Source organism: Sceloporus occidentalis, unplaced genomic scaffold, assembly GCF_023333645.1.
Source record: "Sceloporus occidentalis isolate IW3139 unplaced genomic scaffold, rSceOcc1.0.p SCAF_7, whole genome shotgun sequence".
Classification (NCBI taxonomy): domain Eukaryota; kingdom Metazoa; phylum Chordata; class Lepidosauria; order Squamata; family Phrynosomatidae; genus Sceloporus; species Sceloporus occidentalis.
Genome location: NW_028316987.1, coordinates 98,165,612 through 98,192,862, shown reverse-complemented (window position 1 = coordinate 98,192,862; position 27,251 = coordinate 98,165,612). Strand labels below are relative to the sequence as shown.

Sequence of the window (27,251 nt, the reverse complement as noted above, 5' to 3'; positions counted from 1 at the left end):
ACCCCCATTTCTGGCCCACCTTGTTCTTGCTGCTCTCACAGCCCTGGAGGCTGGCCAGGATCTGGCTCTCGATGGCCTGGACCCAGAGCTCCCGCTCGTCTGCTGTAGAAGCCTCGAAAAGCCACGATTGGCCCGTCAGCGACACAATGATGAACTCAAAGGACTCGTCTTGCTCTGGGGGGGGGGGGGAGATATAGAGATGGAGGGTCTCATCTGATCGACTGTCTCTCTACTGTGTGCCATCAACCCATTGTGAGCTTGTGTGCATGGAATGACTCTTGTCCAAATATGGGCCAAGCCTCTGAGCCCCCCCTCCAGCCCCCTTCTTGGCTCCCAGTGGCCCTGAGGGTTGTCCTGGGGCTGCCTGCCTTACTGCCAGCCCTCCTTCTTCAGGCACAGATGTCCAAAGCAAGAAGAGGAGAGCCATGAAACAGCACCTGCATATGTGGAAGGGAGCCCCCAAAGTGAAGGGTTTTCAGGTGTGCCGCACACCTGCCCCTTCTGCCCCCTTGGTGCCGTCCTGGTCCTGTGCCATGGGGGGAAGGGGGGTGTTTTGTATCTGTTAGGGGGGACTCCATGCCCCTCCAGTGCTGATTTCAGTACATTCCTTTGGGCCCAGTAGGTAACACCCTCCCCCCAATTCATTAGCTCAGTGACTGACCAACTGAGAAATTAGAGGAGCACTTGGGTAATTTGATGAGAGGCAGGAGGTGTGTGTGGGGGTGCTGCTCAGTGCTGGCTTGGGGCAAAGGAGGAGGGTCTGTGCTGTGGGTGCGGGAGGTGCTCTGCTGGGATGAGGAAGGCCTGGCCAGGGAGTGACCTGTGGGCTAGCCGAGCGAGCAAGCCACCCTCCTGATGGGTTTTTGATGACGTTCTGCCCAGCCAGCCTCTGAAGGACTCCCCAGTAAGCCAGGCAAGGCGCACGCTTCCACTGCTGCCGCTGCTGCTAATGGGTGTTAATCCTGTGACCTCCTCGTCTACGGTGCAACAAGCCCTCCAAATGAGAGGGAAATTAGTAAGGGCACCGTCAAAGTGGAGGAGTGAGCTGTGCCACCCAACACCAGCACCAGGCTGCTATGCCAGGAATAGCCCACCCCCCGTATGCACACATAACGCATGAACCCCTTCCCACAGCCCCAGCTGTAAGACACAGCAAGGAGGAGAGGGAGGGGAATGGAGCCCCTTTCTTGGAGACCCCCTTCCACTTCAGTGGGGGACCCTCAGGCGTTATTACTGACCACTCATTGCCAGAGGGCAGCCAGGTCCTGCCCACCTGCTCACCCATGCACCCCTCACCTGGTAGGGGGGTACTAGTTGATGGGCTGGGGGCAGATGGCTGCCCTGCTGCCAGTGCCTGAGCTCCCCTGGCACTTGCTGGCAGAGGGTCTCCTCTCACCCAGCTCCGCTTGGGAGCTCTGCAGCGCACAGGCCCCAGGAGCACACTCCAGGCGGGGGCCATTCGTATTACATGTCACTGTGCTGCCGCTGCTGCCTCATTTTGCAGCTCATTAAACCCAATATTCCTAACCTGTATTAGCGCATCAGGGACAGTCCTCCCTTCCCGCCTGCCTGCCCAACAAACAGCAGCAAAAACAGCAGAGCCACTATCACAAAGTGTGTGGGGGGGTGTCTCCCCTCCGCACCCAGTGCATAGCAAATGCTGCTGTCCATGCCCCCTTGCAGGTTGGGGGAAGACATGGCCTGGGCACCAAGTTTCCCCCCAACATGTTGGAGTACATTTTAAGGCACCAGAAGGGCAGCTAGGCTCCAGAGACGGAGACCCAGTCAGGCAAGGGCCAGGCACTCCTCAGGAGGTGGTGTGTGGGGGGTCTGCCTGCTCCCAAGGCACCCCCTGAGCCTTTTAATGGGGTGGCACTCTGGGAGGGGAGTTGAAGGGGAGCGCAGCAGCACACATGGGTGGGGTGGGGGGCTGCCCAGCCCAGGGGATGACACAGTCCCACCTGCTCTGGTGAGTGCTGCTCCATCCAGCGTTGGGGGTACCATCAATCATGGCTGTCATTAGGTCTCCCAAAATGACCCCCCAGGGGCTGCACCCATTCCCTGCCGGGCTTTAATGCTCAGCCAAAGGGCAAATGCCCAGTAGTTCAGCTGCCACAGAGACACATGTGCCACAAGGACTCCTGGCTAAAGCCGGTAGCTGGCAACATGGGGCACAGGGGCTCTGGAGCAATCCTGCCGTGCTTTGCTTCCATGCCAGAAGTGGGCAGGGCCTTCCTATGGTGACCCCTGGCTCCTGTTATGGGGGCTTGGCAAAGGGGGACTGCCCATGGAGCCCATGGTTCGCCCACAGGGCCGGTGTGGCATCGAGTGGCAGGTGCTTTGCAGAGGCTCCCCAAGCGGCCGCTCAACAGAGATGATAGCAGCAGCCGCCCGGTTCCAAATGCTCCCTCTCTCTTTAACAGGCGGCCATGTAAAGAAGCAACAGCTCTGTGCGTGATTTATGATCCTTCAGAACAACGAAGATTCAATTGCACGGCACGTCCGCGCCTCTGATTACCTCCTAAATGAGATAAACTGATAGCCATTCATCCCGAGACTGCCTCTCCCGCTCTCTGAGGGTGCCAACTTCAGGCACCAAGCCCCAGACCTAGAGGGCCCTGGGACCCCTGCCAGAGAAAAGGGGCCTGTGTGGGGCATGGCTGTGGGGAGGCTGGGTACCAAAGGACACACCAGGCTGCAGGGGGAGGGGGGAGACGGGTCGGGGGGGGCAAAGAGGACTCACATCCATCCTTCCCTCCCACTGAGTGGGGGGTTCCTGGGCATGTGAAGGCAGCCCCCAATTCACACAAACATATTTTGGAAAGGGGGGATTTCATTGCAGGGAATGGTGTGGGGTGTCTGTGTGTGTGTGTAGGAGTTGGAGGGGCGCTGGTGGGGTGTCTTCTCGGAGGCCTGCTGTGTGCAAGTTGTGTGCCAGCCTGCACTGCTCTTTGGAGGGAGGAGAAGAAAGAGGGAGGGGGCAGCCAAGTGGCCACGACGGCATTTCCCCTGCATGTGCACAAGGCCATTGGGGCCCTCCTGGGACCTTGGAGATAGAAGGAAACCCCCATCATCTGCCCCTCCTGCACCCCACGGCTCCCTCTGTGACTGCTCTCCCGAGGATTCCTAGCCTGCCCACATCTGTGCCCCCAAGTTAAAGGAGCTGAAGGAGGAGAAGCAGCAGGCAGACCCACAGAGCGACTCACAGAGAAATAGGGGGTGTCCCACACGCCTCAAACAGTACCTTCGGGGGCAGTGCCTGCCCCATCTGGGCGCGTGGAGCTGGTGCTTTTTTTCCGACGGTGCTTCTTCCGGTTGGCGTGTGGGGAGGGCGGGGGCTCCAGTTTGGGGCTGGCTGCGCTGGAGACGTTTGGGCTGGAGCTGAGGGTGTCTGCTATGCCACCACCGCCGTTGGCTGGAGGGAGAATGAGAGTCATTCTGTAGCCCCAACTGACTGACCAACTGGCTGGCTGTCATTCCCTACCAACCCCTCTCCAGTCTCCCCCCAGATCCTTCCATCTCTCTGCCCCGGTCTCCCCCCAAAAGACCGGGAGCCAGCCTAGGCTGAAGTACCATGGGGGAAGAGAAGACCCCCTCCCCTGCCCTTTGCCCCCACATTTGGGCAGGGATGCCAAGGCCTCCTCCTCTTCCTCCAGCATCGCCTGCATGGCACTGAAGAGCCGTATCCCCGGCTGCCATGCGCCAAATTTATCCTCAATCATACTGTTCCTTACAATTAATAGCAGAATTAGAAACAATCAGGGAGCTGGCTAATTACTGTCAATTAGAGTGCACTAATCAAGCTCCGATCACACACATGCGCGTGCACACACACACACACACACACACACTCTGCCGTGGCTCTCTGCATTAAATGTCAAATTTCATTAGAGACCAGCAACAAAATCAGAAGGCTGACATTCAATTCCAGCCGCGGAGCCGCGTGCGCCAGCTCCCAATCAACAGGCATGCAGATGCCCCCCGCTAGGCACTCTGACCCCCCAAACCCTGAAGGCTCCCCCCAACCTTCAAGGATGTGGGGGGGCTGGGGTCAGGGGCCCCTCCCGGGGAAGCAGGGCAAGGCAGGTCGCTAGCAGTGGGGGGGTTCCTCTTCTTTTTTGTGCCGGTGGCTGTAAAGGGGGCGTGTGCCCTTTGGGGGCCCTGAAGATCCTCCCTCAAAAAGCCAACATCAGTGAAATGGTTGAGACCTGGAGGCCAGGAAGCACACACACTGGTGCCACTGGCCCTGCCCCTGAAGCCCATGCAGGGCATGAGAGGGCTTCCCTGGAGAGCAAGATGGGGCTGGAGGACCCCAACTCTCCCACAATTGAGATCCCCCACCCTGGGACAGTCCAGAAAGGCAATGATGGAAGTGGAAAAAGGGAGCGCCTCAGAGACTGCTGGCGGGGGGGCGGGGGGGGGGCAGCAGCCGCATCCCAGGTCCAGGCCAAGGACCAAGCCCTGCCGTCCGGCAGCGCCAGGCATTGCCTTGCTCTCTTGACAAGGCTCAACGTCTTGCAAAAGGGTCATCTGGGAACAATTTTCAATCCGTTTCTACCTTTCAGGGGTCTTTGGCAAAATTTAGTTGGCGGGAAAAAAATGATTGCATTTTGCGAAAAACACGATATCTGAGGAGAAAACTAGCATTGGGCTGCAGGGTTTTTTTACAGCGTGTCGGATATATATAAATACCGCTTTTTTGCACAAACAAAATTTTGACCAAGTGTATGAGCAAGTGTTGTAAAGGCAGCCCTGTCCTGGATTTATATTGCTTCAAAATGCACAGTAACTTGCGTAATCTTACCCAGCAGGGAGAAAACGTGTGAGAGATTTGCCTTCTTCCTCAGAAAGAGGGCCCAAAGGGGGCACCAGTCAGGGCCCTTGGCTGGTCCGCCGGACCACCGCAGCCGAGAGAACCGAGCCTGGCTTGGTCAGAGCAGCCGGACAGCCCAGCTCCATGGGGAGCAGCCATCCACTCCCCAACCCAGCAGGGCAGGCAGCATTCCTGGAGGGCTATGCAGGCCAGCATGTGGCTCTCCCAGGCCAAGAGCTCCAGGTGGTGGTTGCGTGATGCCTGGCAATCAAGAGGCAACTTTCAGACAGAGTGACTGCCTTTAGTTTTGGGCCAAGAAGCTCCTGTGTCAGGAAGCCGAGAGGCCCTCCAAGTTGTGGAGGCACTCATGAGTTTCCGTGCCGCAGTTGCTCACTCGCCCGCCTGCTCGGTCCATCCTCCAGTTGGGCCCCTGCTCCCCCTCATTCCCCTCCTGCCCAGAGCACCATCTGAAGGGGGTTGAGAGAAACCACATCTCCCCCTTGCTTCCTCCAAGAAGGATGCTACAGGAGCCCATAGGGAATGGGCTCTGGGCACTGGAGAGAGGCTGGGGGGGGGGGCTTCATTTCACCCTGACGGGGGGCTGGCATACACAAGCCAGTGCACCCATCCTCTTCCTCCTACATCTTGGAGGTTGCCCACATTGCCCCAGCCTCAACCCAGGGAAGGCGTGGGGGGGCCCAAGGGACACAGCTTCACTGTAACCTCCCCAGCAAGGATGGTGCCCAGGACCTCAGCCATGCCCTCCGCTGGCTGCCACCCATTGCTACCCGCATCTCTCTCTCTCTTTCTCCCCATCCCTCCCTCCCCCTCACTCTCTTGTTCCCTCGTTCGCTCGCTCGCTCGCTCTCGCTCTGCCCCATCAGCAGTAACAGTCTGATTAATTCGCTTCCAGCAGGGAGCTGATGGGGCCAATGATGGAGGCGCTGCATCAGCCACAGTGAAATTGATAGTTTTTCACAGTTACAAATGAGGAGCCTCCCTAGCTCCAAATGGCGGCGGCGCAGTCGGACTCCGGTAATGATCATAAAGAGGCTCTCTTTAAACTGCGAAAGCCCCTGGGAGCGAGTGGGGGGGCGGCTGCGGCGTTAATGAGAACGACAAGGGGGCGCGCAGCCATGGAAATGGCTCCTCCACTCTTGATGTGCATTTAACTGCTTTTTTAGTGCTGCGGCGGCGGCGGCGGCAGAGCCAGGAAGCACCAAGTGATGGATGCTGCACAGAAGCATTTATTTTCCAATTCGGCAAAGTGGCTACGTTGGGAAATGTATGAATTATTTTAATTCACTCAGCTGCCCTGAAACACCCAGGCAGAGGCAGGCGGGCAGGGGCCTGTGCTGGGGCTCCCCATCGCGGAGCAAAACTGGCTGGGCAGTTGGTCAACAGGTAGCCCACCTCTGGGGAAGGGTCTGGGCCCAGCCCAGGATTGGCTGTCCACTGCCCCCCTGGAGGGACACATCATTCCCTCCAGGCCTCAGATTGGCTGCCATTCTCAAGACCCCCTTCGCTGACACACCAACAGAGGCTGGCTGCCCCCGGCCCACCTTGCAGGGTTGGCTGTCCTCTGGCTGGTGGAAGGTGCCACCTGGGTGCCTCTTCTTTCTCCCCATCCCCTCCAATTATCCTTGGGGCACCTGCAAATGGACTGCAGCGAAATAGAATAGACCGCAGTGGGCCACCTGCAGCTCACCCCAACCCAACTGGTGGGGCATTTCTAGGGGTTCGCCCCATTGTACGCAAGCCACCTAACACCATCAACACCACCCCCACAGTAGCAGAGAGATGCCCCTTGCTCACCTGGGTGGCCTCCTCCGGTGCTGGGGATGATGACGGCTTCACTCCACTGGTCAGCGCTGGAAACCGAGTAAGACCTCTGGTGCATGCCGCTGCCACCTCCGCTGCCGCCGCCACCACCGTCCGGCTTCACGTTGAAACTGACCAGGTTGGTGCCACTGCCTGAGCGCTCTGAGAGCAAGGAGGTGCTGCTGGCCAAGTGGGGGGCACCTGCAAACAGGGGGAGGGAGAGGGGTGGGTGAGGGGTGGCAGAAGGAGGCAACCTCTGAACACCTCAAATCCCCAAGAGACCCCACATCGCCAGGCAAAGGGGAACCCAAACTGCCATGCAACACAGCAGCTCATGGAAAAGCCTCCAAAGGAAGCCAAAGGAGAGCCGTGGGTGAGGGGTGAGTGGTAAGAACAGGGGGGCCACGGCCCGGGTTCCCTCTCCCACAGCCCCCTCCCATTGTCAGCGTCTGGCGCCAAGTGGGGGAGCCGAGTGGTCTCAGCTGCAGCCCAGCGAGCGATGGGAATGCCATCCCCAGGCTGCCCCCCACCCCTTTTATGGGGGCACCTTGCTTCTCTCCCTCACTTGCTCACAACAGCAGGGGCTTCCTTTACACAGAGAAGATACGGTGCCAAGTCGATATAGCACAGAAGCAGCTCTGGGTGTTGCTGAACTGAAACTCCCAGTGTCCCTTAACCACTAGCTGGCAAAGGCCAGGGAGGCTGGGAGCTGCAGTCCAGCACCCTTTGAAGACTGGACACAGAGTTCCCTGTGTGCTGCAAACCCATGCCTGACACCTCATGCCCCCCCACTTGCCCTATCCTTTCCCAGGAAGCGACCAGTGGCATCCCCTCTCCCTTCTCTGTCCCAAAAGACACATCTTCCCTATAGCAGCTCCCCAAAGCTGCTCTGGCACAATATCAGAGGGGCTGTGAAACCCCAAGTGGGGCCAATGCATTTAGGCTCCCATGGGAGGAGGGGCCTTGGCACCAAGACAGTCCCCCCTTCCCCAAAAAAGGAGCCTGGAGGGCAGCACAGCACCAGCAAAGCGGCAGCAGAGGAGGGAGAAGGAGATGGGATGCTGCCACCCTGGCCTAGTGGGTCCGTTTGCAGCATTTCCTCTTTGCCCAAATTCATCTGGGGCAGGGCAAGTGGCACCCTCAGGGAAGCAGCCAACGTGCCCAAATGGGGCACCTGGAAGGACAGCAGCATCTGGGGAGCCCAGTGGGGACCCTTGGCCTGTGGCTCAGAAGGGGACATCGAGGGGAAGGGCTCTTTGGGAGCTGGAAAGGGGCTTGTTTGCTTTCATGGCCCCTCATCCCTGCTCCTTGGTTCCTTCTCTGCCCCCAAGATGAGCGACAGGACCGGCTGCTCTGTGCTCCAAGCCCCCCTCGCCCCCACCTAGCTCAGCGCCTCCAAAACACGTGTAAAACCGTGACACTGACTTTGCCTCTAATTAGCCCTTAATTTACAAGACACACTCGGAAGGGTAATTAGCTGCTGCTCGGCTCCCTCCCGGCTGCCACATCCATCTCTCTCTGGCTGTCTCCTTCCTGGGTGGCGGGGGGGGGCAAGGTAGGGGAGGAGCGGCTGTGCACAGAGACCCCTTGCTCCTTGCACCCATTGGCAGGGAAAGGCCCTTCCTGAACCTGCCCCAGGGTCCATGCAGTTGCCCTCCAGGCAGAGCCCTTCCCATTCCTTGGGTGCAAAGTAGCCCCTGGATCCAGTGGCCATAAAGCCTGATGCTTGAGGAGGGGGATCAGGACAGCCACTGCAATCCAGCCCAATTCTCTTTCCCCACAACAGATTCTGTCAGAAACACAGAGAAGCCACCGTTGTGCCATGCTCTCAGGGCAGGTATGCATCCTCCACTGCCAAGAGTGCCCCCAATGCCTTCCTAGTAGCCGAAGAGACCTTCCTGGGTCACCAGTTGCACAACCCTTGGGATCATTGGGGGGGGTCTTTGCAGCACTTGTCAGGAGGCTTATGGGGACAGGGCAGAAAAGGGGGACAGGGGTCCTGTGCACTCCAACGTTTCCCAGCACCACTTTTATCTCCTCCTCAAAATATCTGAAGGGCTGTCATGACATGGAAGATGGAACTAATTTGTTTTGTCCTGCTCCAGAATCCAAAACACAGATGAATGAAATCAAATTACAAGAAAAAGGATTCTATCTAAACACAAGGAATAACTTCTTGATTGCAAGACCAGTTTTTGGCAGTGGACTGGAGTTCCTCAGAGGGTGCGGGACCCTCCATCTTTGGAGATCTTTAGACAGAGGTTGGGTGCATGATGGCTGGCGGATGACATGGGGGAGGAGGGGTGAAAAACAAATCCTAGCACACAGAACAGCCCTCCGCCGGCCAGGATCTGAGCGCTGAGCAGGTCAGGACTGACCAGGAAAAGGGCCTGGCATTCTGGCAAACAGCCCAAAGAATGGCTGGAGCTGAGAGTTGCGGATGACAGGAATCCCTCACTAAACACTATTAGATACTGTCATTGTCCTCCTCCTCCTCCTCCTCCTCCTCTTATTCCCACCTGTGGTGCAAGAGCACATGGGACATATCATCCTCAATTCTGGACGCTGCCTGTAACAGGAAGCTGCAGAGCTGCAGACGCCACAGGGCTGATGGTGACCAAGACAACTGAGGGACTGGAGCAGCAACTTCTCTGAAGAAACGGGGCAATGCAACGGTGGCGCTTCAATTCTACTGCGCATGCCGAGTTCCCAAGGCCAAAAGACCTCCGTGGGCAGCAGGCAAGGCCACAGCCACTTAGCAAATGGCTTCACGGGCCAAGCATCTGACATTACAACAGTCAGGGCACCTTTTACGGCTCCTTGAGAATTGGAACTGGCCAGGAAAGACCGAAGACCCCATTCCAGGGCAGGAGCAGAGCGGGAAGAATATGGCGCTCAGGGGCTCCGTGGGGTGGAGGTGAGGAAGGTGCTGCCAAGAGACTGTGTTGCCTCAGCCTGCGACGCTGCAGCAAACAAGCCCAAGACGGTGCCTAGTGACAGCGGGAAGTGGAACAGCTCTCAAGGCAGAACTGGTGCAGTTCACAGAACTAGTAGGGTCCTATTCTCCATTTGATTCTCCTGCAGGGGACTGGGAAAGTACAAACCAGGGCCAAATGCCCTCACAAAAATCTGGGATGTTCTGGGAAGGTGTTCCGGCGTGAGTCACGGGGAACAGTTCCCAAGTGGTCCCTCGAGCACTCTGGCTTCCCAAGGAAGGGCCTGGATGCCCTGTAGGACCATCCTCAGAGCTGGGCACCAGTGGGGCCCCCATTGTGGGGTGTGGGCATGCGGGGGTCAGCCAGAGACAGGAGCTGGTCATTCAGCCTGTCCCCCCCCTCTACTGCCTCCCACTTGCTGCAACTGCCAGGAGACCTAAATGGGGGTGGAAGATGGAAGGCACTTGTGGAGGGAAACACCTTGGAAAGCTGTTTCACAGAGCTGTGCAGCTGGAAATGAAATGGCAGGCAGCCGAGGCAGGAGGTGGAGGTGGGCAGCCACTGGAGCCACACCTGAGAGCCAGAGCCAGGGGATGGCTTTGGGAGAGGCAGGGGGCAGGAAACGCTGAAGCAGTTGAAAAGGCGGCTGAGCTGCTTGGGGGGGCAGCCGGAAGGACCCACGAGGGACACTCCCCCACCAGAGCCAACGTGCCCAGGGAGGGTCCGGGGCATCTGAAAGGCCTCCCAGCAAGAAGACCCTCTGTGCAGCCCAGGTGGGTGGCTGGGGCAGGAAAAGGCAGGGCCTGGAGGCTGCCCAATCCCCCTCCCCAGAGGCTTTCACCCCCCTGGATCTCCCCATACTTTCCCAACAGGAAGAGCAGGCTGCCTCTGGTGCAAGAATGGACCATAGTCGCCCTACTTCCATGCGCTTCTCTAGTTTTTATGTGCTCTGGGGCGTCATGGTGGGCATGGCAATAGTATCTTTGCCTAGAGGGCAATTCTTTCTGTCTGTGCCAAGTTCCACCTGAGAGTAAGGCAGGCATGTGGGCTCTGCCTGGCAAGATGCCTGCATTTCAGTTGGGCAGGGGAAGATTTTGGCAGGCATGCATGTGAAGGGGCACTGAAGGAACTGCATGCCAGGGCTACCTTTTGGCTGGGCAGAGGACACTGCCTATCAGGGCTCCACAGCGGTGGAAAGGGCAGGTGGCCATTTTAGCCAGTCTGCAAGGACACGGAGGCAGCCTCCAGCCTCAGCAGTCCAGTGGCGAGTGGGGCCGGGGGCGGGGCAGCGAAGAGCATAGGAGACCCTTTGGGGCAGGAGGCATTCATTGGCTGGAGAGGCCGGGAATGGGGCTCAATGCTGTCCCTCTCTTCTGCTCAGGAAGGCCCCTCTGCTCCCAAAAGGGCCAAGGCCACTTGCTGCCCAGGCCTGACACCCCTCACATCACTTGCCAACCTGCCACAGTGTCATCACCCCCGAAGCGAGAGGCCGCGCGTGGGCGAAACAGGGATCCCTTTTCTTTGTTAATTCTTCCCTCATTACATTTGAAATTCCACAATCAGTGTGCACTGTAATTGTCGAATTTGATGCTAATGATTAATGAATTAAACATGGATCCATCAATTAGTCCTTGGAGAATAATTCTGCATAAAGCAGCGGATAATGTAATTACAGTAACAAAGATAATGAGATGTTAACATCGACGGAGCCCGACGTGACATGATCACAGCAGGCAAAGCAGCCGGGTTCAGAGAGCCAATCGCATCCTCTCTGCCCCGCCGAGCAGCTGGGGGGCCGGAGGGGGGCGCAGGGGGCACGCGCATGGCCAGGGCAAGGGAAGGCAGAGCTTTGCCTGCCAGAGAGAGGGGGGGAGGGAGGAAAGGAGGGGGTCTCAGCCCCTAAAAGTACCCATCAAGCAAATGAGCCCACCAGGAGGGCTTCCTTGCGGCAGGGGCAGCCACGGCAAAGCATGCCCTCCCACACCACCAAAACAGCAAGTGCCACAGCCGGGCAGACTGTGCCCCCCCGCCTCTTGCCCCCATTCCACACAAAGAGCACGAGGGGGGCAGGAAGAGACCCCAATGGAAACGTCTTCCTATGGCCTCCCAGGGAGGTCAGCAGAAGTCAACGGGAAGAGGAAGAAGAGGGGGCCTGAATGGTCAGCAGGAGACCGACCACAGGGAATGATGGAGGATGGCTTGGCCTGGTGGGGAGGGACCCCACCAGAGACTCTTCTGCGGGGAGGAAGGGGCAACACAGTGGCGATGGAAGGGGTGGGAGGTTGTCCCAAGGCAGCCAGGGCTAAGGAAACCAACCCTCCTGCAGACACTGCCTGTCTGTCCTGGAAGACCCTCCCTCCCCCGGCACACCTGCCCTTGGCTGCACCATGGAGGAAGCTCAGACTGATGGGGCCTGAAACCATGGGACACCCTCTTTTGGCCACAATAAATCTGTGGGCCTTTCGTGGGGGCACTGCAGCTCCCCCTCCCCAGTTACAAATCAGATTCAAGGGTCAGCAGGGAGAGGGTCTCCGACCAAGGCTGCTACCCCAACTGCCCTTTGGGTTGCCTTTCTCCCCATGGAGAGGAGGCCCAGAGCAAAGAAGGGGCAGAGCATGCCAAAATCCAGGGGACAGGAACAGGGGGAGGGAGGCTTCTTGGCTGGAGAAACACCCGCCTTCATGGCGCCTCTGCCCACCCTCCCCTCCCTGCCCACCTGCAGGCAAAGAGAAAGAGACCCCCCCATTTGCAAAGTTCCCAACTTTGGAGGGCCTGGATGCTCAGCCATAATGGGACTTTAATGCTAGTTATTTGCATTTAATTAGACACTGAAAACCGTTAATAGAGCCACGCTCTGCTCATCCTTTTCCATTCCTCCATCATTCCATCTCTGTGCCATTAGAGAAACATTTGCATGGCAAAGTCAAGCGCTCTGAAGTTGGGCAATGCCAGCGGCTGTCCCACAGGTGTGAGGAGTGCTGGCATCAGGCACCCCGGAGTCAGGATCGGGGCCTGGTCCTTCAGCCACAAAGGGGCTGCAGGGGGATTTACCCGGGGGCTGTAGCAGCCCCACCATGCCCCCTCTGCCTCACTCCCTGCTGCCAATGGGGCAACGCTGGACAGGAGTAGCCTTTGCCAAGAGAGGAAGGTGGGCACCCCCAAAAACCCGTCTCCCACGCTTCCCCCCATGCCTCGGCTGGTGACCTCCATCCCAAGAGAGTCACCTTCCACCCAGATCCCTGCCCACCAAAGCCCCACAGCATGCGGTCAGTGCTCTTACTGGACCCTCCTGGGAACTGGGCACCGCTCCTCTCCTTGGCCAGGCCGTTGGTTTTGGGGCTGGCGCTGGGGGCCGTGGTGGCTGTGGTGGTGGCTCGTGGGAGCCGCTTGCCTGGCACTTTGACCGTCGTCCGCAGTAGGTCAATCTCCTTTCCATGGATGTTCTGCATATAGTCCTGGGACAGATAGACAGAGGGGTCAGTCCTCTTCCTGCCAGCAGGACAGCATCCCCTCCCCAGGGTACAGATTCCTTAGATGGTGGCGGTTGGGGGGTGGAAATAACTCTGTGTAAGGCAGGGCAGGGCCCACCACAGAGACATGGGGGCATCAGGTGTCTGAGCCCAGGGAGGTCTGGGGGGGAGGCTGTGTCCACCAGCCACTCTGGCTCCCCAGGAGGTCACCCAGCACAGCCACAACACCAAGGCCACCCTCAGCCCCTCCTCCTTGGATACTGGTGCCAGCGGGGCAGCTACCAAGTCAAGCAGGGCAGCCCCATGCTCCCGTATCCAGGGCCCTGCAGCAGGGCTCCCTCGGCCCCCAGGAGGATGAAGGGTGGATGCCCACCCAGCTGCACAGTGCAGCCTGTGAGGATTCCCCTGCTGCCTCAGCAGAACCAGGGCTGGCGCGAGGGCTGGGCTGCCCGTCTGGCGGATGCGAGCGGCAACCGACCCGCCACGGTCACCAACGCGCTGCCTTTATTGCCTGCCATAAAACAGCAATTTCTTCCCAAGCCTCCTCGCTAATTACCCAGCCAGTTCTCTCATTTCATTTTATTACTGGAATTAACAACGAGTTCAAAGCGTGGAAAGCTATTAAGATGTGTGATTAAGCCACATTCAATTAGCTTCTACAAACAATTTAATTGATGTTGCAGATAGAATTAACAGAAGGTGATTGTGTGAATGGCTTCAATGGCTGCAAAATGGGAGGTGCCTCCCTCCCCCTCCTTCCCTCACCCCTCCCCCTTTCTCTGCTGCTGCTGCTCCTGGGGGGGGCAGGGGGTTCATACGGACAGGTGGGGGGCCGGGGGAGAAAGGCTGGGGTCGCAGAGGATCCCAGGCCAGCTCAAGCAAGGCTGACCACAGCAGAGGGAAAGGTGGGGAATGGGGGCCGAAGGGGCCCTTCTGAGCATGGAGGAAGAGGAAGTCGGCACAGTCATGGCACTGCCCCCCCCTCCCAGCTGCCAAAGAGCTGCCCCCCAGAAGCTCACAAGACAAGCAAGCCCCTCTCCTCCCCAAGCTTCACCCATTCCTTCCTCCTGCCTTATTTTGCTCCCATTCTGGTACACAACATTTCAGGGGGTTGTTGTAGTTGTCCTGAGTTGGTTGGCTGCCTAGCCTGCAGTATTTTGGTCAACTGGTGGGAGAGCTGAGGCTGGGAAAAGCTGCAAATGGCCAAAAGGATGGGCAGAGAAGCCCCCTCCGCTGGAGCACAAGGCCTTCCTCCAGATCTCTGAGAGGCACACTCCTCCCTTCTGCATTCAGACACATGAAATGGGAACCAGAAGAGCAGATCCAGGCCTCACGATTTGCAAAGCATCCATTGTTCCGGGTCCTAGTTTCTGCTGCTCCAGGACCCGGACCAATGTATGCAAGCTCCAGGAAAACAGATTCCAGCTCAACATTAGGAGGAACTTCCTGACAGTAAGGGCTGTTTGACACTCCTTCCTTGGAGTGTAGTGGAGCTGCTTTCTTTGGAGGTCTTTTAAAAGAGGCTGGATAGCCATCTGTTGGGGATGCTTTGACTGAGATTTTCTGCATGGCTGGGGGTTGGAGTGGATGGCCCTTGGGGTCTCTTCCAACTCTAATTATCTATGATTCTATGATTTCAAGCAGAGTGTGTGCCCCCCCCCCCCATAACTGTTGGCTGGCTTGGGGGAAAGGGGCAAAGCGAGCCCCCAAAAGATCAGGCTGGGGGGGTACAGGACCTGCCAGCCTCACGTACCCCCCAGTGCCACGAGAGTTGCGCCTCGGCCCTTTTGTGCCACAGGTGCCTCTGTGGCGGTGGCTCCAGGTTTCCGCAGCCAACTGTGCTCAAGAGTGAGTGAGCAGCAGCCCCAGCCGCCATTAGCACCCTGGCAGGGAGGCGACAAAGACGGATAGGCGGCAGCCGCACGCTTGTCCCAGCACTGGTGACAAAGAGCCGAGTGGCAGGCATGGCACAGCTGGCTTCCTTCTTCCCTGGAGCCCCGGAGCCCCTCCTGCCCATCCGTCCGTCCGTGCGGGGGACTCACGTGGAGGCTGGGGTGATAGGTCAGGACCCCGTTGTCGCAAAGCGTCACATACTTCTTCTTCCATTCTTTGTTCAGGGACTTCCCGCTGCGCTTCAGGAGGACCCCCTGTGGGGGGGGGGGAAGGAAGGAAAGAAGTGAGAGCCTGGACCTCTTCAGCAGCTCCCAAAGCCACCAAACCCTTCTCCTCTCCCAGTGGGGGTGGGCACAGGGGGGCCTTGAGTGGGACTGCCAGAGAGCCTCTCTGCCAAAGGGGACAGGATGTGGGCTGTGGAGATGGTGGCAGCAACAGTGCCACAGTGGCCACTCCCCCAAACCCATGGGGTTGCCACTCTGCCACGTGCCCAGTGGCGAACCTGCAAGGGTGCCTTGTTCTCTCAGGGGCAGCCCTCGGAGACAAAAGGGCCAGCGAGCTTTTTGGGACTGTTGGTGCCCTCTCTTGGGGCAGCCAGAAGCACCCAGAAAAGGTCTCCAGCCCAAGCCACTCCGTGAGCCCAAATGGCACCCTTGCCCAGCCCCCTCCCTGTAGAAGATCCAAGCCCCAGGACTCCCATGGTCCATGTCCCACCACCTGGGGTAGAACTGGCCAGAAAGGCCAGCACTGACCCCACTGCGAGGGCCGCTGCCCCACAGCCCATACCGCAGTGACCCACAAGTGAGGCCAAACACTTTGGGAGGAGCCCAGCTCTTCCAACTGAGGTAGGCCTGGCCCCACCTTGCCAAGGCCAGCACTGCCCCCTTCCTGGTGCTGGCCAGCCAGTGACCAGAGGGGCCCGTTACTCTGGGCCCTTGCCATCCACAAGAGAGCCCGGTTGCACTTCCCAGCGGCTCCTTTAGGGGAGTGGTGGCAACTGACCACAGGAGTAGGGCTCCTCCTGGCTGTCAGAGGGGCTCCCCATGTTCAACCCCCCACTCATTTCAAAAAGACAGAGAGAGAGAGAGAGAGAGAGAGAGGGAGGGAGGGAGGGAGGGAGGGAGAGTGTCAACAGCTGCCCATCCTTGGCTTGGGCACAGGTTGACCAGATGTCCTCCTTTCCCAGGACATGACCTACATTTCTACTTTCTGTCCAAGAGGAATTCCAATATCTCCTCCATTTTGGGCATAACTAAGAATCACAGAATCACAGCATTGGAAGAGACCTTAAGGGCCATCCAGCCCAACTCCATCTGCCATGTAGGAAGGCACAACCAAGAAGCATTCGTTTATATTTATAGGCATGTTTTTAGTCTTTTTTGGGTAAACATCTCTATTCTTCTTGAATGTCCTACATTTTGTGCTGCCCCTTCCTCCTTGGTGGTGGCTAGGAGTAAATCTGGTCACTCTGCTTGGGCAGGAATCATAGAGTTGGAAGAGACTGCAAGGGTCACCTAGTCCAACCCCATTCTGCCATGCAGGAACTCTCCATATTGTGTCCAGTACTGGGCACCACAATTCAAAAAGGACATTGAGAAACTGGAGCGTGTCCAAAGGAGGGCAACTAAATGGTGAAGGGTCTGGAAACCATGAAGCCCTATGAGGAACGACTTAGGGAGCTGGGGATGTTTAGCCTGGAGAAAAGAAGGTTAAGAGGTGATATGATAATAGCCCTGTTTAAATATTTGAAGGGAGGCCATATTGAGGAGGGAGCAAGCTTGTTTTCTGCTGCTTCAGAGAACAGGACCCAAAGCAATGGATGCAAGCTGCAGGAAAAGAGATTCCACCTCAACATTAGGAAGAACTTCCTGACAGTAAGGGCTGTTCGATAGTGGAACACATACCTTCAGTGGAGATTTGGTGGAGTCTCCTTCTTTGGAGGTTTTTAAGCATGGGCTGGATGGCCATCTGTCAATGGGGATGCTTTGTTTGAGAGTTCCTGCATGGCAGAATGGGGTTGGACTGGATGGCCCGTTTTGGGGTCTCTTCCAATTCTACGATTCTATGATTCCATGAAAGCATCGCCATTGACAGATGGCCATCCAGCCTCTGCTTAAAGACCTCCAAGGAAGGAGACTCCACTACACTCCGAGGAAGGAGTGTGTTCCACTGTTGAACAGCCCTGACTCTCAGGATGTTCCTTCTAATGTTGAGCTGGAATGTCTTTTCCTATAGCTTGCATCCAGCACTGGGCACCTCACTGGGGACCCACCATTCTGCTGATTGATCCCACAGATACCACAGTGAAGAGGAGGCTCCTGCTCTGTCCCCCAAATTCATCTGCTGCTCAAGGGATAGGGGCAGGGCAGGTGGGTTCCTGTCTCTGGGCCTCCCATCTCTCTCTCCCTCTCCATCTCACCCTCGCCCTCCTTTTCCCCAAAGACCAGACACCTCCCAGCTGCCCCACGGCGCAAGGAGGCTGCTGCTGCTGGAGGCTCTGGGAGGGACTGAGGAGGCCTCCCTCCTCCTGTGTTCCTGCAGCCATGGGCCACTTTCTCCGTCGGTCGGCTGGCCAAACGGGGCCTGGATGAGGCTGCAATGCTTGCATTGGCGATGGTGGCACATGTGGGAACAGCAACAACGGGGGGGGGGGGGGGGCAGCGGTGGTGGCGGTGGCGGCAGGAGCAATATGCTGGGTAATGAAGCAGGGAGCAGCAATGGCCCCCACAGGACTCGTTTGCTCCACAAATCTCCCTTCCACTCACTTTTCGCTAAGAATTTTAACACCAAACTTAATTGTAAAGTCGCGTATTGATTGGAAAATGCAAATGACAATTTAAATGTAATCTAAGCTCCCAGCATGATCCCAGCTCCCTCTGAGAAGGAGAAGCCACCCGGCCCAGGAGGAGCCAGAGAAGGCGGGGGGGGGGGAGGGATCGTGTGGGGCGGGACAAGAAGGGCTCCCCTGAAAGTGCCAAGCGTTGGGGGGCAGGCGGCCCAGACAGCGGCCAGAACAGCACTGCCCGTATGCCCTCCTCCCAGAGGAGAGGACCCCCACTTCCCAGCCAGTCCCACCTCTAAGCCCTTCATTTGGCTGGGCATCTGGGGCGAGGGGGGGAGAGGGCTGGCAGAAGCACCTGAGGCTGGAACTGGAACAGCAAGGACCCTCCTCCCCTCGGCTCATGGCTTCTCTGTGGAACGGCAAGGCAAGGCCTGGACAGTCAGCTAGTAATTGGGGGGGGGGGGAACTAGGGGGGTTGTCTGTGGAAGAGCCTCACCCTGTCCCCCTCTTCCCCACTGGGTTCTCCTTCCTCTGCCAAAATCCCTTTGGAGTTTGGGGTTGGGGCTGGGGAGAGCCAGTGCCACAAATCCCACATCTACAGAGCTGGGGGGAGCTGCCCTGGTGCCCCATGGAAGAGCCCCACAGCTCCCCACCCCACCCCTCTCTGTCACCTGCTCCAAACAAGACATTCCCACCTGACCCTGCACCCCCAAATCAGACCCAGGTAGCCAAGTGGGCTGGCTGGGCAGCTCCTGTGGCCCCTAAGACCAGCTGGCCGCTCCTCTTTTGTCCGCAAGGGCAGCTCTCCAGGAGAACTCTCCTGGCACTTCTGCCAACCTTGCCTCCCCCATCACACACTAGTTGCCCTTCAGATGATGGGAGGCTCGAGGGCAGGAAGGGGGGGATGCTGCTGGACTTTGGCTCCCATCATCACTACCACTGACCATGCAGCCTGGGCCTCATGGGAACTGGAGTACAGGCCAATCTGAAGCCCAACCAGACACTTGGCTAGTATGGAGCCAAAGCCCCCCCTCCATTGCCCTGCAGCCACCTTTTCTGACCAGAAGACCCCTGGAAGGACAATGAGCGGGCAATGTCTTACCATGTGTGGACCACAAACAAAGAGGAACGATGCCCCCAAACCATGCTCCCAACATGTGGGGCAAAGCCTGCATCCCAAGCATCCTGCTCTTACTGCACTCTATCCTTTTCCAGCCCCTTTGTCAACCCTTCCATAGAGCCCCAAAGAAGCAAGCGTGATGGGTCCTCAGAGAGTTCTACAGTCAGCATGGAGGGGCTTGATGCAGCAGAAGTCCACTCCCCCTGGCACCACATTTGTACACACATGCACACACGTACAGAGCAGGTTACGGCCACACTTAACATGGAGGAAGACAATGGGCCCGGCAACACAGATTCTCCTGCCCCCAAGAGTTGGGGTTGGGGGATGAGGGGGACGGGCGCACCTGCCAGTCCCGCTCCCATGGCTCCCAGTGGGGTGGGTGGGTGGGTGGAAGGGGCCCCACGCACCTGCTTAATGGGGATGGCCCTCCCGCTGCCGATGGTGTCCCCTTGCACTCGGGCGCCTTCTTCTCCCGCTCGACGTCCGTGCCTTTCCGCGACTGGAAGACAAGAAGCAAAGGAAGAGGCAGGCAGCTATTAGCGCTCCGGGGCAGGGCAGGGCCGGGGCGGTCAGAGGGCCAGGGAGGGGACCCCATGTGGCCGGAGGGTAGTGTTTGGGGGGCGGGGGCTTGGCCTGGCTTCTGCTCCCCAAGCCCAAGGGGGGTGGAGACAGACAGGAGCAGCGTGAGATGGGGTGGGATGGGGTGCAATGGGGCGAGCCTGGATGAAAGCAGAAACGGAAGCGGAAGCAGCGGCGGAAGCGGAAGTGGAAGTGGCGGCAAAGCCCAGAAAGAAAGGCACCAGCCCTACTAATCCAACCGTTTATTTGGTGAACACACGGGCACCACCATACAAAGTCGCGGATGTCACTGGGCCACAGCAAGCCCCTTACAAAAGAGCATCAACAAGAAACAGCAAGTTTACACTGAGAACAAGATTCTTCAGAGAAGAGAGTGAAAGAGAGAGAGAGAGAGAGAGAGAAAAGGAGAGAGCGCAAAAACTCCAGATCATCACCACCACCAAAACCACCACCACCACCATCATCATCTTAATAAATAACTAGATCAATAAATAATGCTGGAGAGCTACAGTCCGCTGAGAAGCAATCCATCAAAGATGCTTGAGAGATAGTGGAAGATATTTCGAAAGTCACAGCATGGAGCACTATCAATACATTCAAAACCACAAGAATGGCAGGAAGGGAACAGCCTTTGGCTCTTGGCAATTGTCCATCAGTCTGACAAGCCCTTCTGTCTGTCTGTCTTTCTGTCTGTCTTTCTGTCCATCAGGCCAGCCGGCTGGAAGTACCCGCACTCTCAAGAGGGGCCAGAAAGGAGCTGGCAGCCCCCTTGTCCCAAAGCGAGGAATTCAGAAGAGAAGGAGACCCAAAGAGCTGGAGACAGCTGCTCTTTCTGGAGGAAGAAGAGGAGGAAGAAGAGGAGGAAGAAGAAGAAGAGGAGGAGGAGGAGGAGGAGGAGGAATCCATGCAGGAGGAAGGGGAGAGCCGGAGAGCAAGTAGCAGGCGCTAACGGCAGCGGTGGCGGTGGCGGCAGCAGCAAAGCATCCCTTGGTCCCTTCATCTCCTGGCGCTTCCGGGCGGCTCAGTTGGTCCTCCTCTCCCGGTGCCCTTCTGCGACACGCAGCACGCGGACGTCTGGCCCAGCAAAGTCCCGGCCGGCCGACTGTGCAGGCGCAGGCTCTCTCAGAGACTTTACACAGAGGGGGCTAAGGAGGGGTTAGAGGTTCCTGCGAGTCTCCAGGAGGAAGAGGAGTAGGAGTAGGAGTAGGGAGCCCAAGCGGCGGGGAAGGGAGGGCAGGCAGGCCGGCCGCCGCCGCGGCTAATCTGAGCTCACTCCCAGTGCCTGTCCCTGATCCGGCCCTGGAGAGGCAATGAAAAGTGAGAGAATTGGTACTGAGGTGCCTGCTGGGGAGCCACCTGGATCTTCTAATTTGGAAGGAGTTGAAAAGGCCTTTTGGTTGATGAAAAGTTGGAAACATTGGCACATATCTGCAAATATCGAAAGAATAAAGAGTTTGGCATGTTACACTCAGAAAACGGAGGACTGACTCCCTGTCTGTCTGTCTGTCTGTCTGTCTGTCTGTCTGTCAGGGGCAAGGCACAGGAAAAGATATAACCAGCGAGTGACAGGAAACCAGAGCCCACTGGCATAGGCATAGTAATTGGCATCAGCATCATCAGAATCAGCATCGGAGAGAAAGGAGAGGCGCCTCTCTGGGAAGGACCAGACTGAGAGAAAGTGGGAGCCTTTCTCCACCTGCTGGCCAGAGGCACAAATAGCACCAGCTCCCCATCACAACCCAGGCTGAAGGGAAGGGGGGCAGCAGGAGGTTTAGGGAGGCAAAGGGAGCAGCCATGGGGAGCCAGCCTCCGAAAGGGGCAGTGCACAGACATGAAGGGATGGGGCAGGAAGGAAGGAGCCGAGCCAGGCCAGGAAGGCCAGTGGGGTAGGGGCACCCCCTTGCAAGAGGAACCAAGCCTCCCCTCTCTTCCTCACCCCAGTGACAACTGACACACACCCCACTGCCAATATCCCACTCTCAAACCAAAGGGAAGGCATGTAATAGTGTGCCACACTCACCCCCTGAGAGTGGTAGTGAACAAACATCATCAGCATAAGCCTGTTCCAATGCAAATCCATGGGGATGCGGGGGGGGGGGGGGGGAGCTGGGCGGGGGGGTGATAGCAAGCCATTCCAAACAGAGGCCACCCAGGGCAGCCAAAAAGCCGAGCACGCGAGTGAGTGAGCAGGCAGTGGGCAAGCAGGCGAGCGCAACGCCACTGGCCCAAGACCCCAGGAGACCCCCAAGGAGCAGAACCAAACTGGAACAGAAGCAAGCAGGGCAAGCAGAGCAGCGGGGGAGGGAGCAGGCGCGTGCAATGGGGCACCAAAGCAAGAGGGGCACGCGAAAGAACAAAACCTGTGGCCGGATGAGGCCTCCGTCACCCCACCCCACTTGTAGGGAAGGAGCTGAGAAGGGGGAGCAGTGTTTATGCAAGCAAGACTTGCCACGCTGGGAGGGAGAGGGGGCAGTGGTGGCACCCACAATGCTTGGGTCACTGCCAGCGGGTCGCTGGGCCAACTGCCAGGCCTGTTTGCAGAATGCAGCACAGCTGGCAGAAACCATCAGAAACAAGATCCCAAGCCCCCGCCGGCCATGCACCCCACACAATGCCCCACCTCTAGCCCCAGGCCTGTTTCACCCCCCCCCCCCCCACATACACACACCCCTGCAGCCCACCAGTGCCTGCGTTTGTGGGGGTCTCCATGGGGTGCACAGTTGGTGCACAGAGAGCCCTACAATTGGAGATTTTGAAAAGGAGGAGCAGCAGCAACTCCCATGACCCCCCCTACAAATAAAGCCTCCCTCCACAAAGAAAACCTTCCCTTCCTGCTGATCCTGTGGTTCCCCCAAAAGCCCCCAACCACTGCCACCCCCCAGAGCCCCCTTTGCTGCTTCTTGGGGGGGAGGTTCAGGAGAAAAGAGGGGCAGGACAGCTGCAAGGCCCATTTGGGGAAGGGGCATGCATTTCCCACCACAAAAGGCCACTTGGAAAAGCATTAACCCCTTGTAAGCTATTACCCAGCCCCCCCCCCCCCGAAATATGGACAAAAACTCTTACTATAATCCTATCCAATGGGGAAGACAGCTGACATGTGAAAGATGAAAATCAAGCAAGGTTCATTTTCTTGCACTGAACAGATCTCAAAAGGAAAGTGGATTTAGGTCCAAAACACACTACAAAAATAATCCGGTTTAACTGCCCTGGCTCAGTAATAGGCAATCCTGGGAATTGCAGTTTATTGTGGTACCAGAGGTCTCTCATTGAGAAGGCTCAATGTTTCTCAAAACTACATCTCCCAGAATTCCTTAGCATCGAGCCAGAGCAGTTAAAGCGGTCTCAAACTGGATTATTTCTGCAGTGTGTTTTGGACCTTAGTTACTCTGGGCAGGGAAGGCCCCCAACTGGTACACTTCTGGACTAAAAGAACAAGGGGGGGTGGGATTTTCCTTGTAGGATTGCCAAAAGAAGGGGCTCCTCCCCCCGCAAGCGGTCTGGCAGGCACTCCTTGTTCTTGCACACAGTTGTCAAAGGGAGAGGAGCCCCCTCCAGTCTTCAATCTGGCAACCCTGGTTCCTTTCCATGCCACTACTTATCACCCAGCAATGAGAAAGGGGGACAGGGCTCTTCCCAACCTTTGGGGGGCTGCTCCCTCCTAAAGAAAAGGCCGCCAGTCGGGGCAGAGCATGAGCAGGTGCACAGTCTCCAGCAGAACAAGCTTGACCAGAGACCTTGCCCCTTCTTTTCCTTGGGTTCCCTTCCAAGCTCCGCTTGCTGTTGTTGTCCTCTGCCAAAACAGACAGGCATTTCCCAGGGTCTCATCCTGAAGCCCCCTCCCCACCCTTTAAAGCCCCTGCAGTGCAAAGGCACTTCTGATGGTCATCAAACCGTAGGGGAAACCTCAGGGCTTGCAGGAACGCCCTGGCAAGGCCAGCCGTGTGCCAGTCCTTTGCCCTGGGCACCTGGGGGGCAAGGAGGCCGGGAACCCACCCCGCACAATGCAGCCTGACTCACTGAAAGACGGTCTGGAAGCCCCCCTCCCCCACCGGGCCAGGACTCACTGTGAAGATGTTGGACCGGCGCTTGGACTGCTTGCGGATGGGCGTTGGTGTGTTGGAGGCGGCAATGGTCTCGATCCGCAGCTCCCGCTGGCTGATGCTGGGGGTGGAGGGCACGGAGGACGAGTAGTCGCTGAAGGCCCCACTCCCGTTGGCCGCCTGTGGGGAAGGAGGAAGGGGGTAGGGTCTGCCACCTTAGGATCCCTATCTTGCCTGTCTCCAGACATGGGGCTTGGGGCAGCTGACACACAGACTAAGCAAACACACCGCTGACATGCAATCATAACAAAAACCATTACAAAGCAATTAAATAAGCTGTCCTAGGAAAACCAGCACTAATTTAAAACAGCTTAAAAGCATTTAAACAGAACAATGAGAACACAAGGACTTGACCCCCCCAGACCCAAACAGTTGTGAAGAGCCTGCCCCAATGGAAGGAAAAGGGAGAAGCCTCCGAGTCACCAAAGGGGCACTGTCTCTTGTGGGACCATAAGGAAGCCCCCCACCCCAGACTCTCCTGCACCAACCAGGCCAGCCTCCTGGCCTTACTGCTGGAAACGCTTGACCATTGCTCCAAACCAGGAAGGGAGGGAGGGAGGGAGGGAGTCAAGAGGACGGGGCACAGCCAGGGCTTCCCTGGAAGGAGTGGGGTGCTTTGGGGTGGCAAGGGCAGGGAAGACGGCCTTTGGGTTCTGCAACCCCCCTCTCTCCATGGACCCAGAAGCCCCCCGGGGCAGGAAGGAGGAGATCTAACGGATCTCAAGAAAGAAAATTCCAAGAGAGAAGGAGCCAGCAAGTCATTGGCTTTGAATGGCTGGAAGGGGGCAGGCCAAGCGTCCAGAGGAAAAAGCTGCACCTCGAACTTTAAAATATGAGAACAGGACAAACCCCTTTAGACCGGGAGGACAAGCTAAGCCTCTGTTTCACAATGATGCAAGAAAGACTTGTTTTAAATGTGGTCCTCTTCGATATGGCTGCGAGGGAAACAGGCTCCAGGTGCTGCTACCGCTTCAGTTAAGCTGCACAAAGTGCCAGATGCCCCTCAGACCACCAAAGAAAGTGCTCTTCTTCACAATAAAACCGGAAAGAATTCCAGCGCCGAGCGACTGAGTAACAACAAATGCTGGGTTATCTTAGATAGAGGTGCTGATGTAACTTTGTTGAGGGAGAACGTTTAATGCCTGCCTTGGGCATCATCCCTCCCAAAACCACAAGCATTAAAGGCATCCAGGGAGACTACGAGGGCTGAGGCAAGAAGACATTCTTGGCAATGGGAAGGGGGAACCTATGAAGTGGGTGCTATTTCTGACCAGGCAGATCCCGTAGTAGGCGTGGATCGGACGGGACAGGATGCCCAGATAGATGTTGGCACTAGAGGGCAAAAGACTGCATTTCCAGAGATAAACTTGGGAGGCAGAGGGTGACAATATATCTTCTTGCTCAGAGAATGCAGTGCTTGGTAAGCAGATCGAGGAAAAGATTCAAGAGACGTAGCATCTTGCGGCCAGCAGTACACCAGCTGAAGAAAAGGTGGCGAGAAACTGACCACAGGAAGAGAGGCAGGTCCCCATGTAGCTTCACTCACTCCAACCAACAAGGAGGAAGCAAAAGACTTCCGCAGGAATAGCATCCAACAGCCCTAAGAGCTACTTTATACATGGCAGATTACATACCTATCCCAACTGCAAGCCTCCCGGAAGTGACCACGCGTGGTTCGTGGAAGTGGCTTTGGTGGAAACCTCCAGGAGGGTCAGATTCTTAAGTGAGACCTCACAGCGCCTTTGGAAATGCCTCAAAACCAGAATTGACCATCCAGCCATTCCTGGCCCAACTACATTTTAAAAGGCCCAATTAAATCCAGTAGACAAGATTGTGCAAGTAACTGGGATGAGTGGCTGGGATGCTTCCTGCTTGATGGCAGGAAGTTCCTCAAGAGTCCGCAGAATCCCCCCCCCCCCCCCAATAGCTCTGAATTAATGTTTGAGAGGAAAGTGAGGGGACTCCTGCCATGTAGGAAGAATCCATGGGAAGAAAAGGCAGGTCAGCCAAGGTCCCCAGCAGTGCCAAACGGGACGGGGTTCAGAAAGAGGCTCAGCAATGGCCGTGAGTGTTGTGGCATTGCAGGAAGGCATGGACCGGGCTCAGCCATGGCCAACATTTCCAGGAAGCACCACAAAAGCTGGGAAGGACCCTTGGCCATCAGGGACCGTGACATGGGCCACATCTGGGGAAGAAGCAAAGACCAAAGTGATGCTGTATGTGCCAACCAGCCAAAGCCACGCCGGACCAGGGAGTGCTGGCCTTCAAGTGTCTCTCTGTCCACTGAGGGTGGCCCTGACTTGTCTGACATGTTGGAGGAAATATGCAAAGGCCTGACTCAACTGACTAAAACATGCAGCAAGAAGCCAAGAAGGAGCAGTGTGCTCAAAGAGTGCAGAGATACGTGGAATCGCCTCCTTTAAAACCAGCGCCACACAGAGTGAAGGGTGGCATGGCTGGCACTGTGAGGAGGAAGAGGCGCTGGGGACGGAGGGGGCAACTGAGCCTGGAGTGCGCAGGTAGGTTCTGCGTGAGGTTTGAGAAGAGGGCAAGCCGAAGTGCCTCTGAGAGGGTTGGAGGGAGAGAAAGGGGTCCAGGTTGAGTGGTTGGAAAGGGTCTGAGCTGGCTCTAACAGGTTGCTTTATGTTTAACCTCTGTAAGTAACAGGAGCTTTTGGGTTTGCTTTTCATACACCTATGTGGCCTAGGTGTTTGTGGCGGCAGGATTGAAGGTGGAAAGGGCCTCCAGCCAGGGATAAAAACAGTATGAATCCTCATAGGAACCTTGAGGGCATTTAGACTGGCCCCACAACTGGCAGAGGCGGGGGTCAGGGAAGTCTCTCACGCTGACCGTTTGCAGCGAGCGCCATAGAAGGCTTTCCGTTTGAGGGGTTGAGTGCAGAGAACCCCACAATCGGTGAGGGCAGGAGTGGGGTGCAGGCAGAGACCCTCCCTGGGACCCTTTGGATGCCTGTGTGGCCCAAGGGAGAGTCTTTGTCAGGACTGCATCCTTCCGAGGAAGTGGCTAAAATGAGGACCCAGATTGTTTGTTGGTGGCAATTAGCTTACACTTTGTAAAGCGCTGAGGGAGTGCTTAAGTATAGAAATGTACTTTTGCTATTTGTCTGTGTGACCCCCCCCCACCAGAAACCACCACCGTGAATTAATGGCTGCCACCAGAGACACCATGAACACAGGCTTCCCAGTATCTCCTTTGTAGTGTCCTCTGAGAAGGAAATAATACCAAAGCAAGGATTTATTAAACAGAAGACCAGTTCAATACCTATGAACCCTGACCCTAACCCACACCTGCCACTGCCCCTCACTCGCACCCCAGCTCCGACCCTGACTCTAACTCCCAGCGGCCCCATTCTGGCCAACTTCGGACTCACTGCAAAAACCATCAGCCTTTTCAAAACCCCGCCCCAGAGTGCCAGCCAATCACCAGCCTCTCCCGACATTCCATGCTCTCACCCTCCCAACAGACCCTTGCCTTATTCCATCTACTCCACAATGCATACCTTACCTCATTGACCTAATAAAGGCAACAACGCTTTTCAACAAAGGTTCCTGACATCACACCCTTCTCTTCACAGACACACAAACACCAGAAAGGAATGGCAGACCCCCGCTGCCAGAAGGGGACACTGGAGGGGGGTCAGGGCAAAGACCAGTCTGCCAGGAAGGAAGCTGAGGCATGGGGGGGGGGGGGAGTCCAAAGTGGTAGCTGGAAGG

At 57.1% G+C, this 27,251-nt stretch overlaps 1 protein-coding gene across 1 annotated transcript in view; it reads right to left on the bottom strand.

Moving 5' to 3' along the window:
* Positions 1-27,251, bottom strand: part of AGAP3 (ArfGAP with GTPase domain, ankyrin repeat and PH domain 3) — a 93,149-nt gene that overhangs the window by 3,486 nt on the left and 62,412 nt on the right. The window contains 8 exon segments of the mRNA XM_089533991.1: positions 20-174; positions 3,245-3,415; positions 6,629-6,835; positions 12,851-13,025; positions 15,083-15,187; positions 19,246-19,292; positions 19,295-19,337; positions 23,482-23,637. Of these exon segments, the coding sequence (XP_089390117.1) occupies positions 20-174; positions 3,245-3,415; positions 6,629-6,835; positions 12,851-13,025; positions 15,083-15,187; positions 19,246-19,292; positions 19,295-19,337; positions 23,482-23,637 (1,059 nt within the window).